The 16071-nt window shown below is 48.7% G+C and overlaps 1 protein-coding gene across 1 annotated transcript; it reads right to left on the bottom strand.

The window, feature by feature from the left end:
• Positions 1 to 2593: 2593 nt before the first annotated feature.
• LOC134069681 (leucine-rich repeat-containing protein 4B-like) lies at positions 2594 to 14526 on the bottom strand. Its single transcript, XM_062525710.1, has 2 exons — positions 14284 to 14526; positions 2594 to 4510 (listed from the first exon to the last, which is right to left on the bottom strand). The coding sequence occupies exons 1-2, from the start codon at positions 14524 to 14526 to the stop codon at positions 2594 to 2596; spliced, it is 2160 nt and encodes a 719-aa protein (XP_062381694.1).
• Between the last annotated feature and the right edge of the window lie 1545 nt (positions 14527 to 16071).

Here is a 16071-nt window from a genome sequence, read left to right as displayed (position 1 = left end):
TGACCCCTGGGGGCACGTTTTCTGAGCATGTGACCGGCGGCGGCGGGGAATTATAGGAGGTAATCCTCCTGAACGCTCACCTCAATATAATGTCATCGCTTTTGCACTCTCCTCTCTGCTCCGCTCCTCTCCTCTCTCAGCCTGCAGCCAGCGGTCGGCTAGCTAAGCTGCGCTTAATCAAGAGTGTGAGTAGGAGCGGTGCAGTTACAATCCTGACAGAATGAAACCCAAGGCTTGGTGGAAGCTAAAGCAGCTACTCACGGAGCGCTTGTTACAGTGGGGGGTGGGGGGAATGGCGGATGGTGGGGTTCCCCCCTCCCCCTTTCATGACTCTTCTCTCTCTCTCTCTCTCTCTCTTTCTCTCCCCTCTCTCTCTCACTCTCTCTGTCTCTCTTGGTGTCTCTCCATCTGTTCTCCTGACACCTCCTCAGTCCCAAAATTGGGATTGACGGGTGATTGGCGGGCGCCTGACGTCACAAGCGTATGTGTTTGCCTGGCTGAGAGTGGGAAGCTGGGCCTGAGAATGTACTGAGAATGTGTGTGTGTGTGTGTGTGTGTGTATGTGTTTATTTGTGTGTGTGTGTGTTTGTGTGTGTGTGCAGAGTGCGTGACAAAGGACACACCAGAAGAAAGCTGAAGTGCATGACTCAGCTCCTCACTCCCCTCCCTTTCTCCTTCTCTCTCTCTCTCTCTCTCTCTCTCTCTCTCTCTCTCTCTCTCTCCTTCGCTCTACGCTCTCTCTCGCTGTTTCTCTCCAACACCATGCCGTTAGCCTTAGGAATAAAGCCTCTGTAAGCCCATCTCAGATAGCAGTCGACCCGCTGAACTGGGTCTGGCCCTGCGCCGGTTTGGATGTGAAGTGGATCCGGCATCAGATTGGCTGTGGAGTCAGCTGTTGTTCTGGGGGAGAGCAACAACATGACAGCGGGGGGGAACTTAAGGAGGTCCAGCTTCCAGTGAACTCTACCTCTCAGTGTGGCGTTTCCGCACTCAGAGAGGAAAGGATTTGATTCTATAACACTTCACAGTCAATTGCTTCTGGGATCGGTTTGTTTGTTTTTGAAATGCTGATGCTGGCTTGCTTTATATTAGCTACCCAAGTTCCTATGAAAATATAATGTTCTGAGAGAAATAAACAAGAAATGTTCCCCTGGGATGTACAGTAATCAACTAGAATTCTTAACATGAGGAATAGCTATCCTTGCTAGCCAATAATTTAGCCTGCTAACAAAATGCTAACAAGCTAGCATTACTAACAGGAGCATCGAACTCATCGCGAAGAACAGGGTTAGTCAAGAGCTACTAGATTTCTGAAGACCCCCTTTCTAGTCCTTTGCTCGCTTCCACCCCGAGTTGACTAATTTATTTCCGTCCCTGGATGTGAGGTATGAGAAGATTAGGAATGGCAGCCCTGGCTAAGCACGGATGGAATGACTAAGTATGTGGAGTTGACCTTTGATGAGTAATGCTCAAGACCGGAGGTGACAGGTTAGGATTGGCTCAGACGTTCGGAGAGACAACAAGGAGAGTTATGAGTTAGGGAGGGGGTGGGTGGTGGGGGTGGTGGGGGTTTAGTCTGTGGATGAGATTAGGGGTTAGGGCTGGCTGTGAAGGATGGGGGGTGGGGTCGTCAAGGGGGTTTCTTATAGCCTCTGCAGAGTCCAGTCTTCGCAACCCCCCACCCCCCTTTTGCCCCTTCACATATAATAATGTGCATATTACAAATTTAAAAGAAAATAGATTTGTGTGTTTGATGATTTTTTTTTTTTTGTTCACAGTAGTTCCTTTAGTCCTTCTCTCAGTTCTAGAGAGTTCTCATGGGCTCCTCAGCCATGAAAGCAGAACGCGGAGAGCAATGTGTTCTTCAAATGTTCTAACACGGTTCTCTCCCAGAACTCCATGTAAATGAGTGCTGTGCGTGTCTCAACTGTGGCAAACGAACACTTCGGAGTTAAGCTACTTGGATAGACTATATTTCTTTTTGTTTGTTTTTTTTTTTTTTTGTCTGTTTAGTTTTTTGTTTTGTATTGTTTTTTGTTTTTGAATACGCAGATACAACTCGTAGAAACCGCAAAAAAGAACTTTTACTTTGGCACATATATACGCTGTGGCGGTGTGTCCGTATTCCTTAACACAACAGAGGCGGTGAGAAGGACTGCTTTGTCTGTTGCACAGTCTGTGAGATCCTTTCCCCAGTTGCCTGCTCCTCAATTCCAACCTCAAGTTTTTTTGAACACCTTAGCATAGTGTACCTCACTCAAACGTCAAACACTTTCCATGCTCCCTCTGATCTCACGTCTGCATGTCAGTAAAATGTGTGTGTGTGGGTGTATGTATGTATGTATATGTGTGCGTGTGTGTGAGTGTGTGCATGTGCATGTATGTGTGTTTGTGTATGTCTGTGTGAGTGTGAGTGTGTTTGTGTGTGTGTGTCTGTGTGTGTGTGCGTGTGTGTAAATTGATGTTCATGTGTCTGCACAGGCATGTGTGTACATGTCGTTCCCTTTTCGTTTGCTTGGTTGGTTTGTGTGTGTCGTGTGTGTGTCATTTTTTTTGTCTCGTCTGCCGTCTCCCCCCGCGTTTGTTAAATCCCTCAGATCTGCGTCTCCTGCACGTTCTCCTTGGAGCTGTTCTTGAACAGGAGCGGCTCCATGTGCGAGTTCTGGGCCTTGAGCGAGGAGTGCAGGCCCATGTGGAGGGACAGGGTGGGGGGGCTGGCTTTGGACTCCAGCGGCCCGTCCAGGCACATCTTCCCCGGGGGGCTCAGGCTGGGCGGGCTGCTCTTGGAGCCGAGGCTGAGGCCCATGACGTTGTTGTTGAACGTGTGGCTCTTGTAGTAGTGGTTGAGGTCGGCGCGGCCGATGTTGGGCAGCGTGACGATCTCGGGCTCGTGGCCCACCATGCCGCCGACGCAGCCGCCGCCGACCACGCCCGCCGACAGGCCGCCGCCGGCGCTCCCGCGCAGCGTGGAGCCGCCCGAGATGCCGCTGGCGTTCCCGGCGGTCAGCTCGTCCTCCACGTTGATGATCTCGATGGCGCGCGCCGGGCCGTGGTGCTTGTGGAGCTGGTGCTGCTTGCGCAGCTTGTAGAAGACCACCAGCATGACGGCCGCCATGAAGGTGATGGCCACGAAGCAGCCGATGATGATCTTGGTGGTCTTCATCACGTCGTCCAGCCCGTGGAGGTTGGCCACGTCCGTGATGGACACGGTGAAGGCCTTCTCCGTGACCTTGTCGCGCGGCGACAGCGGCGGCAGCGAGGGCCCGTCGGGCGCCGCGGTCCCGTAGACGGCCCTCTCGTTCCCCTCGCCGCCCAGCGCCCCCGGCATGGTCCCGCCGGGGATCAGCGACTCGTTGACGTACTGGCGCGCCGAGTCGTTGACCTCCAGCGTCTCCACGGTGACGGTGGTGAAGTAGGTGTAGATGCTGGTGGGGTCGGCGGCCGAGGAGACGTTGAGCAGCGCCGTGGCGGACGTGTTGCCCGCCGCGTTGGTCACCATGCACGTGTACGGCCCGGCGTCCTGCATGGTGACGTTGGTGAAGTTGAGCGTGCCGTCGTGCAGGACGTTGATGCGCACCTTGTACGCGCCGTGCGTCATGAGCGTGCCGTTGGGGCTCAGCCAGTTGACCGACGTCATGGTGGTGCCCGTGCGGCACTTGAGCTCGGCCGCCATGCCCTCGGTCACGTTCAGGTCGGTGGGCGGCTCCACGATGACCGGCGCGTAGCAGGTGAAGTGGCTCTGGTCCAGGTCGCCGATGTAGCGGCCCTTGAGGCGCGGCGGGGCGTGGCAGCGGGCGCAGCAGGTGGAGTTGTCGGGCAGCGCCTCCTTCAGCCACCAGCTGAGCCACAGGATGTCGCAGCTGCACTCCCACGGGTTGTGGTTGAGGTGCACGCGCGCCAGCCTCTGCAGCGGCGTGAACAGGTCGTGCGGCAGCGAGTGCAGCGAGTTGTGCGACAGGTTGAGCTCCTCCAGGTTCTTCAGGTCGTCGAAGGCGTTGCGCTCGATCACGGAGACGCGCGAGTGCATCAGCCACAGCTTGCGCAGCGACACCAGGCCCTGGAAGGAGCCCGGGCGCAGCATGCCCAGCTGGTTGCCCGACAGCTCCAGCTCCTCCAGGCGCACCAGCGCCGTCAGCTTGGGCACGTCCTTCAGCTCGCACATGCCCAGGTTGAGGAAGCGCAGGTTCTCCAGCCCGTCGAACGCCATGTCCGAGATGTAGACCAGCTTGCGGAGCTCGCCGAGGTCCAGGCGCCGGAGCGAGGGCACCCGGGCGAAGGCGTTGGAGTTGATGGTCTCGATGGGGTTGTTGCGCAGCCACAGCTCGCGCAGCTTGCTCAGGTACTCGAAGGCGCCCGAGGGCACCACCGTGAGCCGGTTGTCGAAGAGCTCCAGGGTGGTGAGCGCGGGCAGGCCGTTGAAGGCGCCCACCTCGATCTGCTGGATGTGGTTCTTGGAGAGCTGCAGGATCTCCAGGTGCCGCAGGTGTCGGAAGGTGTCTGACTTAATTATCTGCAGAGGAGGAGAGAGAGAGAGAGAGAGGAGATAGGTGTGTGATAGGTGTGTGTGTGTGTGTGTGTGTGCAAGAGAGAGAGGAGATAGATGTGTGTGTGTGTGTGTGTATGAAGGAGAGAGATAGAGGGAAAGAGAGAGAATGATAGAATTAGAGTGACAGAGAGTAAGAGATGGTAAGAAAGAGCGACAGCAAGAAACCAAGAGACAGAGTAAGAGAGAGAGAGAGAGAAAAAGAATGTGTGTGAGAAAGATGGTGTGATTGTGAGTGTGAGCGAGTGTGTGTGCGCACGTGTGTACATTCATGTGTGTGTGTGTGTGTGTGTGTGTGTGTGGTAGAGAGAGAAATGACAGATAAGATGCAGGCAGACAGAGAGGAGAGGATAAATAGGGTAAGAGGGTGAATTTACATATGGAAGCTTTCAATTCAGCCAGTGAATGAATATATATATATATTCATCCACGTTTTATGTTTATTCTATCTGATTAAACTCAATGCTGGAAGCTCCTCTCATTTCTGTGTCTGGCCATGGCCGATTTCAAACAGGGCACACCGTAAAAAGAGCAATATGCCCGCAACACAATGTCTGGAAATGACGAGAAAATCAATTAGAGGGGAGATAGGAGAATGGGGTAAGTGGGTATAGCTGAACAGCAGCAATCCATGGAAAACTGTAGATAATCGCTAAGTTTAAATTTCAGGGCAGATGCCCCCATCTCGAAAAATGGGTTTGAGTTTCTCATTTCCAACTACAATATCTGCTGCTGCTGCACTTTGTCTTGTAAAACATTAATCTATTAAATTAGCCCAGTGGTCAGCAGCTTAGCAACCGTACTTAAGTTAGCTTGCTGGCAGGCAAGCTGATTTTTCTAAATTATAGCCAGTTGCCAGGGCAACTAGCGAATCCATGATGCTCTTATATATATTCCCACTGCTGTATGCTTTTCTCTACAACTGCTAGCAAGCAGGCTGACAAGCAAGCGAGCAAACAAACAAACAATTTAATAAATAAAGGCAACCTTTAAAACAGAACCCCTGTCAACATCACAGGCTTATATTTTATTTCTCAACTGTACGATTGTGGCGGTGAACTCTGAACTTCTTTTCCGGAGTGTTCCGGAACACTAACGAGTCACTGCATTCCACCTCTGCACCGAGTCTCAAGTCTCTGCCTTCAATGTGGCCCTGAGCGACCTAGTTTGCAATGCATCTTGGGACTAGTCAGGAGGAGGACCACAAACATTTGGTTCGGGGCAGAGCGCAGTGTTTTGCCGGCGGAGGATTTTGATTGGGTGGAAACAACATTGGTTGTCATGTTTATTTGTGGTCATGCACTCCCCGGCGCGAGACTCCCTACCCATGTAAACTGGTATGGTAAACGGAGACAAACAAATTAGTGCAAGAAATTATTAATAGCGTTCTCGGAGACAGCCCACACTCACAGAGAAGACACATTATATGCTATGGCGCACTGAAAATTAATGGCCGTTGCCATTTCAGACTTGAGTCTACATTAAAGGGTACATTTGCTGTTATTTTCCTCTCAGTTGGGTTTTTTTTCCAATCCAATGTTTTTCCAATTACAAACATGTTTTGTTCTTTTTTGATTGTGCATCACAGAAGGCAACGGATGGCACGAGAACTGAGAAAGATGAGAAACTTTGCTGCTTTGTGCCTCTCGGCAGGCTCACGAGCAGCCAAACACAGTCCAAATGGTGCAGTCTTCCAAATCAAATCAGAGTTTTTCCACAAAAAAAAAAAAAATAGGGAACTCAAGGGTACAGATATGCAAACGGCTGCAGCCAAACTGGTAGACAACAAGGCCTTTTTGAGGTTAAGTTGGACTGGGAGCGTTCATACGCACACACACACACACACACACAGACACACAGACACAATGCATACGTGCACACAATGAAAATCAATGGAAATATCAAGTGGATTTGAATCTCAGGGAATGCACACACACACACACACACACACACACACACACACACACACACACACACACCCACACACACCCACACTGTCTGTCTGTGTTTGTGTGTGTGTAAGGTGAGGTTCATTCTAAGAGAGCTCTCTCACACACATACACACACACACACACACACACACACACACACACACAGAGGAATAAAATGCACCTTCCACGCACTGCACATATCCGTAGCCTTTGGATTTAACCGTTGACTGAATGTACATGTACAAGGGCAAACTGCTCCAAATCATTCCCCCTTTCCATCACATTCTATTGACCTTATTTGGAATTCCCAGGAAGCCATTCCCATGGCTACATCTGTCCTGGAGGCGAAGAAGAGAGCATAGTGGATCCACACGCGCCTGCGCCTAATGTCCCTCAAGAGGAGCCGTACTGGCATCCCCTGAAGGCTCAAAAGACTGGTCCATCAGATTGCGTTTAAGCCCAAGTACATGATGCAGAAAAGCGCTCAATACTAACGCCATCATGAAAGCTAAGCTATGGGCAATATTAAAAGATGGCAGGAAAAGGGCTCTTTTAAACGAGGTCTTGGGACGAAAAACTATTGAACCTATCATTTACAGTACACCCAGTGCACAACATGTCAAATCTTCACAGATTAAGTCGAAGGGAAACTCACAAGCACATACTGAACATGAAGCTGTTGTCGATACGGCCCCGTTTTAACTCAAAGTGATAGTGTCTCATCTTCACTGTACCTGCTAGCAAAAAGGTGCTTTTAAAACCGGTGGCCTAGTGTTGCCAAAAGTGGACGACCCTGCCTCGTGACCTCATTAGCAGCTATAGTTGTTTACATGTGCCACCTCAATGGATTCTGAGAACAAAACCAATTAATACAATTCTATAAATAATGAATCAACTAAACAATGTGAGAAAATTGGCAACAAATCAAGTCCCCACTAATAAGTAGATAAATAAATAATAAACATATAAACAAAAGCTCCGGAGCGACCGCCAACAGTGCCCTTTAGTGGACCGATATTGACCGGTTAAACTGCTTACTGTTTGGGGGATTTGCGTTTGAAATGAGTTTACAGCAAATGGTCTGCCACTGGCCATGTAGTGCGTAGGCTCTCAACTCAACACCTGGGCGAGTTAATACTGCACACCTGGCCTCCATTAGCCTCCTGCCAGGAGCTGCCCACAAGACCAGACTGGCACACACTCCTACTGGCCCTCGGCCGCCTCCACAGCGCCTTCTGGACCTGCCGCTTTAAGGGGGATGCTTATCATAGCTACTTTTAATATGCCGCCTGTTCCAGGGACCCGGGTTGCCAGATTAGTGATTATTAAGCCAAATAGGGAGGGTCTGGTGCTTTTTTTTTTTTTTTCGGTTTTTCTTTCCCCCTGATTGTCTGTCTGACATTGATAGGACGTGTTTGTCCTTCTGGTTATCATCTTTTCTTTTTTCACTCTTCAGCAGCCTGATTCGCTTTTCAGATCTGTTGTTGTTATTGTTGTCTGTTTCTGTTCCTGATGCTATTTTCATCTGGTCCCATACCTCCCATCACACATTTGGATGATATCAGTATGCAAGACAAAGACGTGTACATTCTAATGCGGCGCCTTTAAGCTTTTAAAGCCATGGCTTACACAAGCACACACTATCATTCCCTCTGCTTTCTGCAATCAATGCGCTGTTTGGTGTACCTCTCACGCTCACTTCAAACCAACACATCTGGCGTAATGCTGCTATATCAGATGGCACCAATGGACCTTCAGGTTCGTCTGAAGGTTGTTTTTAATCTATACTGTATTGCTGACAGAGATTAAAAAGGGACAAGATTGCGTTGTCCTCCCACATTCCTGCATGTATTCGTGATAACACACCTGACTCAACATAACCCAATTTGTATATTTAGAACCTAAAGACAACTTTTCATTTTTCTTCAGCCCGCAGGCTGTTTGGCCAACCAGCAAAAAAGTTGACGTCTTGATTATAAAGAAACGAGAGAGCACTTTAGGACTCAAAGTTGGAGCTTTGACATTTTTCCTGTTTTTTTTTTGTTGTTGTTTTTTTGGTGAGCCCTCCCCTCGAATTTCTCCTCTCCTCTCTCTGAGCCACACCACCACCACCCACCCCCGCCCTTCCTCTAGGTAAATTTTTCATGGAGGGGGAGATTTCCTTGGCTCTGCCAGGCGGCGGGGCCTTGGGTACGCCTTCGGCCGGCCCTTCTGGGCTTTCTCAGGCTCCGCCATCTGGAAGTCAGAGACGATGGAGAGGGTGCTAACTTCCTCTAGACATCCACCCCTTTCCCAGAGTGGAGCACAGCGATCGCATCCCAGCGTCGGCAGCTCGCAGATATTTACGGGCAAGTTGTTCCTGATAGATTGGATTTTGATTCTGCATTGTTCTTAATAGATTAGATTTGTGTTTGAGCTCGAAATATAAGCACTGAGGTAGTCTTTTCCAAAATAATTTAGTCTTCAGTGTCGAGATTCTCACCGCAAATTGATTTTGCTACGGGTAGCAGCTGTTAATATCTTAGCATCTTAGGATGTGCTGTCTCCAAATAATCAAAGTAATCCTCCAATGTAAGACTTTTTTTTAACTTCCTAGTGCGGTGTGCTTGCCGTGTAAACAAAGCATTAGTTCATTTGGAATCGTTATTCAATCGATCCAGGGGTGCAGGGTGGGTGGGGGGGATTTAGTAGCATTGAGCTTAATATTTACCCAGTGACTGTAAAGGCAGTTCAGTGATCAGATTCATCTTTTTCTGTGCTTTTTATCACCAAGACTTCTACAATTTCCACGCTCTTAGAGGTCTGACTCTAAGGCACCTACAGCAGTGAATGTGTGTGTGTGTGTGTGTGTGTGTGTGTGTGTGTTTTAGATGGAGCTCACTGCATTGTGAGACTACATAAATCTGGCCCCACTGCCTCGTCCCATTACACACACTTCAACCCGGGTGGCCCTAAAACTGATGGGTACTTTTCTGTGGTGTTTTAGAGTGGACAATATACTGAGTACAAATAGAAATGCCAAAAGATTTTTCTGAGATCTTCAAAGTCTAAAACATTTTACTGAGACAGTTCAAATCAGTGGGTGCTTCAGGCAGTACATTGTAGACTCGGCATGACTAACACTACAAGAAAATCTTTTTTAGATACATTTCTGGGGGGGGCAAGTTGCCTTTAATTTGATAGGACAGTGGGGACAGACAGAAAGTGAATGGGACCGTGAGATGGGGGTGGGATATGACCTCAGGTCAGAATCAGACTCTGGTCCCCCATGCGTTCTCTAACCCCAATATGGTTGGGTAGCTGCTGCATGCGACCCAAGATCAGCATTTCAGCAGAATTTGAAAGAAATAAGCTTTGGGTGAAACGTTGCATTGCTGCGTTTTGTTTAGTGTAGCAATTAGGAAAGAAAACAAATGTATGAGTTAGCTGGGTAAGGAAAATCAATATTTAAGATATTATAGATCAACTGTCTCAATATCACGATTGAGATGAGCAAGCTTCCAGTACTCCAAAACAGAATTGATATGTAGACCTACATAGCCGACAGTCTCATTTGACTCTCTGTAAAAAGCGCTGGTCTCCCATGAATTCCTATCCCAACATTATGTATTTATGAAAATTTAATCAAATAAATAAACTGCTGTGGTGTGCTGCTTTTTACGTAACACAAACATCTCCTTTCAAAATGTCATGCTGTTGGTGAAACATAATCTTGTCCATTTCTGGCACCGGCGCAACACATGCTTAACACACCTCTAATTCTTCCAACGAAATCTAATTGCTTAATCTGGCTAAATCAAGAGACTAAACAGGCAAATCCCTCTCATACACACTTACGAAACAGGTCCATCAGCCATGCATAGAGGGTGCTCCAAGGGACCCCAGTTGAGGACAATAGAAAAATGGGCTAACCCTGTGGCCCTGCACGCTAACTAATTGGGGATGTGCACATCAGTGGAGCAAGGGTACGAGTGCGCGTAATGGGACAAGGCCCATTGATGCCACTAATGAACCTTTATGAGGGGAGGGAAAAAAAGAGAGAGACCCACATCTTTCTGTACTGCCCTGGGTAGCATCGGGCACTGCCAGCAGCCGCTCGTGTCTAGCTCTCTTCCTCTCCCTCTCTCTTCCGCTCTTTCGCTTTATCCCTCTTTTCCCTCTCTTCCATCTCTCTGTCTGTTCTCTAATTTTTTTGCCTGGTGGCTTTTGCTATGTAGATATTCCACTATTCGTCCTTTGTTTCACCCTTTCACGCATGCCGGCCTTTCGGACGAACTGCTATTCTTCCCTCCTTTCTAAGGATTCTCTCCAGCAGGCCCATTTTTTCCCTTTCCTTTCTTTCTTTCTTCCTTTCTTTCTTTCTCGTGCGAGTTTCCAGCACACGGGCCCTTTCTTTGAGCTCACTTTTTATTCATACCCATCTTCATTTTTTTATTTTTTTTTATTTTTGATGATGGCTCAGGAAATGGAGTATTGTCTTCAAGAGACAGGGCCCTCGGGCGACGGAGCGCGCCAACTCTGCCCCTACGCCACTCCATCCATACAGCCCACCCACCCCTATGCTGACCGTGACATGGTTAGGTCCAATTTTTTTAGGAGAACGCTGATGGCTCTCGTTGGTTAGTTTGACTTAACGTGACGAGACAAACCCGTCCAACCTCAAGAAAAAACTGCTTACCAACGCATCGTCTACATGAATCTGCTTCGTCACAAGATCAGTCTGATGGCTCTGCCATAGAATGATGTACTTGTGATTGCATAGGCCTTCTTTTGGGCTTGGTTGCCTGGTTACAATAGACGATGGCTCAGATGGCTCTCAGATTCAAATGAGCCATCTTATGCTCCACTATTCACCGCTGCAGTGTTTGGATGTTGTGTTCTGTCACAGAGCACTTCTGGGGAGGGTTCCACACAACAGGCTCAGAGAACCAAACCTGACCTGCCGGTTAGGTCATCCACCACCTCTCCATGCTAATGCTCAGCGCCTAACTTGGCACTGACCAAAGTCTAGCAGTGAGAGGGGCCATAGAGGAGAGGTCTGCGGTAAGGTCTGCCATCTTCTCTCTGCTATCATCTCTCTGCTTCCTCATTCTCATGCTCGTCTCTGTCCAGCGTCAGAGCGAGAAGGAGTGATGACCAGCGCGTTGCCCGCCCCCCCACCCCCCACTGCGAAGCACGGGAGGGACGCTCGGACGCTTCCTCGAGAGCCCCGTCGCAAGAGAGTTGTCAAGGGAACACAGAGCCGGCCTGGTGGGCGGATGACGCCTTGGCTCCTCCTGCAGCTCTCTGCAACCCCCCTCCACCCCACCCCACCCCACCCTTCCAACACCCCCCTCCCCCCCATCATCCTCCTCCCCTCCTCCTGATGGATGAGAGTCACTGAGGCGCGGGGGGGTGGGGTGGGGTTGGGTGAGGGTAGGGGGGGGGGGGGTCGCTTCTCGCTTCTCACCCCTCCATATCTGCTCCTATCCAGAGTCAAAGCTAGCCATGCAGAGCGAGAGCCGGAGCTAGATTTATGCAATGACTTCTGCAGTGTGCGCTCCTCGGAGCAGCTGGACTGGGTGTTCTCTACCGAGGAACTAAGGAACTGCTGTTCCCCGCCACGGCAAAAAAAAAAAAAAAGAACTTGAAAAAAAAAAAACGGTTCATGACATTTCAGGTTCATTTATATAGACATCTGTTCTACAATCATGTCGAGACATAAAATGATATATTATGTAGTCTTTTTAAACGACTGCTCGAGGGGTAAAATATTCCTAACTCTCAGTGCCCATAGGAGCCCAGCGAAGGGCATGTTAGAGAAGTGTACAGTTAGCACTCTTAAGCGTTCGATTCATCTTCACAGAGAGTCTGCCTTTTTCTGCGGTTTCGCTATTTACCTCACAAAAACAAACAAGACATCAAGCAAAGAGGCCTGCTTCACCTCTGACACCTCTATTTCTCAAGGCAAGCCAACACAAATGAAGTCGTCTAAACCCAGAGCCACAATCTCCTGAGAGGCCATTTGTTTCTGAGGGCTTTAACCGGCATACTGCCACCTCAAACCTTCGCATGTTCTGCGTTCTGGAGCTCGAGTGGAACGCAGGGGTGAATTCCGGTGATGTCGACGTTACTATGGAGATGGGATATTTCTGGGTAGCACATTGTCACTAATACTTTGGTGTTTGCGAGACGCGCGCATTCGAAGGAAGAATTGGTGCTGTGTGTCAAGAAAAATGTGGTGGTCTGCATATTGGTTGTAATGTTGACTTTACTTTACTGTATTTGTTCTACCATGTAAAGGAGAGAAAAAAACTCCTAGAAACATTTCAAAACCGTCGCTGTGTTGCTTTGCACTTCCGGTTCCATTTTGTTTTTATTTAGTGTTTGACGGTGTATTTCTGCTTCTCCCAAGAGAAACCAGGCATTTGTAGATGTCCTTGCATCACACAATATTTCTGGCACAGTTAAGGCTGCAATAGAAGACATTTTTCTCAACGTCTGACTCTGTTCCTGAGGAGAAAAAAAAAACCCTTGCCATTCTGTAGCTATCTCTAGTCTGAGTAATTCAGTGCAGGAGGGACTAGACAACTCACACTAGCCCCCAAAGCCCCAGAATGCAACACAGACTCAAGATATTTTGGGCATACAAGACATAGGCCTACATACAAGGGATTCAAAGGGAAATCATGGACTGCAGTACAGAGGAAACAAAAACGCATATTGTAGATATGGATTGTGTAAGATGTTTTAACACTGTAAATCCCTAAATTGTCCTAAAATTAAGATTAAATTTAGCATCTATCTTCTCTATGGTGACATGTGAAGACAAATAGAAATGATAATAAGTGAAGAAGTGTCCTTAAGAGTAGAAAGATGCACACATAATTCAATATCGTCATTAAAAATGTAAGATCCTTGACCACCCCATGACCTGTGAATTGCAGTGAAGTACATGGATAAAGGAACCACAGAACAGCGGTTGGGAAAAGTGCACAGGGAAATCTGGCACTAACTGGGGGCCAATCGTTCTTTGAACTTTTCATTTAAAAATGCAAGATTTCAAATTGTTCGATTTCAACAGTGCCCCTTGGTCCAGTATCCATATCTGTTTGCCAAGGACTATACCACCCCAGATGGCCTGTGTGTATTTGAACATTTACGCCACAAACTCGGAGCGAAAACGAAAAACTGCTAAAGAACATTTGCAAACGTTTGTGTATGGTTTCCTGTTTTGAGTGCATCCCCAGCGCACTGACGCCAGAACAGGGCCAGGCCAGGCCCAGACGCATGCTTCTGTGGAGAAAGTGTAACCCGTCCCTCTCCTCCGCTGATTGAAGTGCATGTAAATATCCTTTCCACTCACTGAATGGGATGTGTTTACCCACATGCTAATTCTTAGGAGGTTAATGTTGCACCAATGTCAAACAGAACATATAAACAACTTCAGCCCATGTCTTTAAGTGAGACGGGGCCCTAATCACCCTAAATAAGATGCGGTGTAAGTGTACGCCTTGATTTCTGTCCCCGAAAACTATTCTGATTAACTGAAGTACGTAAACAGCATAAACAGATGCACATTGCACCAGTTTTAAGTGCACACCTGGTGTCAGGGCGGTCTATATGAGAAACTTGATTCACTCACCAGATTACGAGTAAACAGTTGGCGTAAACACTGTAACTCTGTGTATGTTGACACTCTGATTGAATTATCAGCCCAATCTGATTGCTAGCCAGTCATGGTGGTGTTGTGATATCGGGGCGTTGTCTTTGCGAATACGCCCTTTGTGCGTTTGTAATGAGGTGCTACAACGTGCAATAAGTTGTTACCTTGATTGTGTTCTCCTGCAGGTTGAGGTATCGTGTGTTCTCCGAGATATTGTCGGGCACCTCAGCCAATGCCCTCCTGGTACAGATTACCCGGCTCGCCTGATTGGAGCAGCTGCATGGGGTGGGGCACGGGGGCGTGGCTGCTGTCAGCTGAGGTCCGCTGGGGTGTGGCCACAACAAAAGTTGGACCAACCAGAGGAGGGGGGTGGGATTTGACAAGCCGGTCACCATGGCAGCCCACATGGCAACAGGATCATGACCCCCCGCCCCTTTTCCCAGAGTGTTGATTGGTCAAAAAAAAAAAAAAAAACAATGCACAGAAGTATCAGGAATCACTTCCAGGCAAAGTCCATCCTATCCTTGTATCCGTATGTTTTCACCTGAGCACGCCACACCACTGGACAGAAACTAGTCAAAAATGAGGTGCGCTCTTCAGATATGTGGCTGATGTCGGAGCCGCGGTGTCTGGCTGTCAGTGTTCGCCTTTGATGGAGAGAGTGTCCTCATGCTGTTTCAGACTGCTGGATCCACCCCCTGAAAATGAGAAGAAAAAAAAGAAAGAGAGAAAGAGGGTGCATGAGAGAAAGAGAGAGACAGACAGAGACAGAGAGAGAGAGGGGGGAGATAGAGAGAGAGGATATCATCAAAATCCATCCGAGCTATTACAGTCCCTTACATCATCCATCACAGTCATGTTGTATTGTACATCAGTAATGTTTTGGTCAAGTCCCGTTCTGCTCACAGTTGGTGCGGGGTGCGTGCGTTTGCCTGTGACGCTGTGACGTCTCATGCATCATACTGTACATGTCAGTGGAGAGTAGGCGGTGGGTAGCCCGCAGAGACAGAAAAGTCATCTCTATAGGGCCTAGTTTCTATAATGTGTGTAATACAGTGACGCCTGTGTTTGTCATTCAGTTAGAAATGACGTGTCTTTGTTATTCGGTTTGTGATTTTTTTTTCTCTATATAGCTCAGAGAAAAACAGAGCCAGTGTATAACTAGCGTTTTGGGGTGAATTCCCCGTTTTCTTCGACTGATGTCAGTTCTTATCAGTTGTGCTCATCCTGTCAACCCGTGTCTGTGAGGGAGCGACTGAGCGAAAGAGCGTGCGTGCGTGCGTGCGCGTGTAAATGCATATGACTCTTTAATCAGGCGCTGGCCAGGGCTGATTGTCCCCTCTGCTCAAACATGCGCAGAAGGTTATCTGTAAGGAAGAAAAAATAGCTGTCAAGAATCATTGTGCCAATTGGCATCCATTGACGTATGTCAGAGTGCAAACGAACAGTCACACCCGGCGCTTGGGGGTGTTACGTCTGTGTAGGTTGAGGGGGTCTGTCGGTTACGCGCTCATATATTCGGTTGTTTTCGGGACAAACACGCGCAATGACACAGGTGCAGCAGCGCGCTCCACGGTTGCTATGACAACGGGAAATTGATTCGGAGCCTCGGGATGGCGGCGCTGTCTGCACGCGCACACCGCGGATCTCAGAGGTGAGGCCAGGGAGAGAAATCAAGAGGATGGACAAACACGCATTTGAACTTTATTGAACACCCCCCGAGAGAAGAGGGACACAACGCAATCCATCGCCAATGCAGTCAGTGAGCCTAATTGGCGACATCATCGTTGTCACAGTTACTGTCCATTTTAATCAAGTTCTCTCGCCAGCAGAATGCAGAGGCCTCCGAACGGCGCACCTTTTCTGGGACGCGACTAACATTCGTAGATCAGGCCCCCAGCGCAAACACACTAACGCGCGTACACACACACACACACACACACACACGCATG

Source organism: Sardina pilchardus, chromosome 22 (genome assembly GCF_963854185.1).
Source record: "Sardina pilchardus chromosome 22, fSarPil1.1, whole genome shotgun sequence".
Classification (NCBI taxonomy): Eukaryota; Metazoa; Chordata; class Actinopteri; order Clupeiformes; family Clupeidae; genus Sardina; species Sardina pilchardus.
This window is presented reverse-complemented; position numbering and strand designations above follow the sequence as displayed.

Coding starts and splice junctions, on each gene's coding strand:
- LOC134069681 (XM_062525710.1), bottom strand. CDS start 14,526: ATGTGGGCTGCCATGGTGACCGGCTTGTCAAATCCCACCCCCCTCCTC. Junction 4,511..14,283: donor TGCAGGAGAACACAATCAAG/GTAACAACTTAT, acceptor CCTCCTCTGCAG/ATAATTAAGTCAGACACCTT.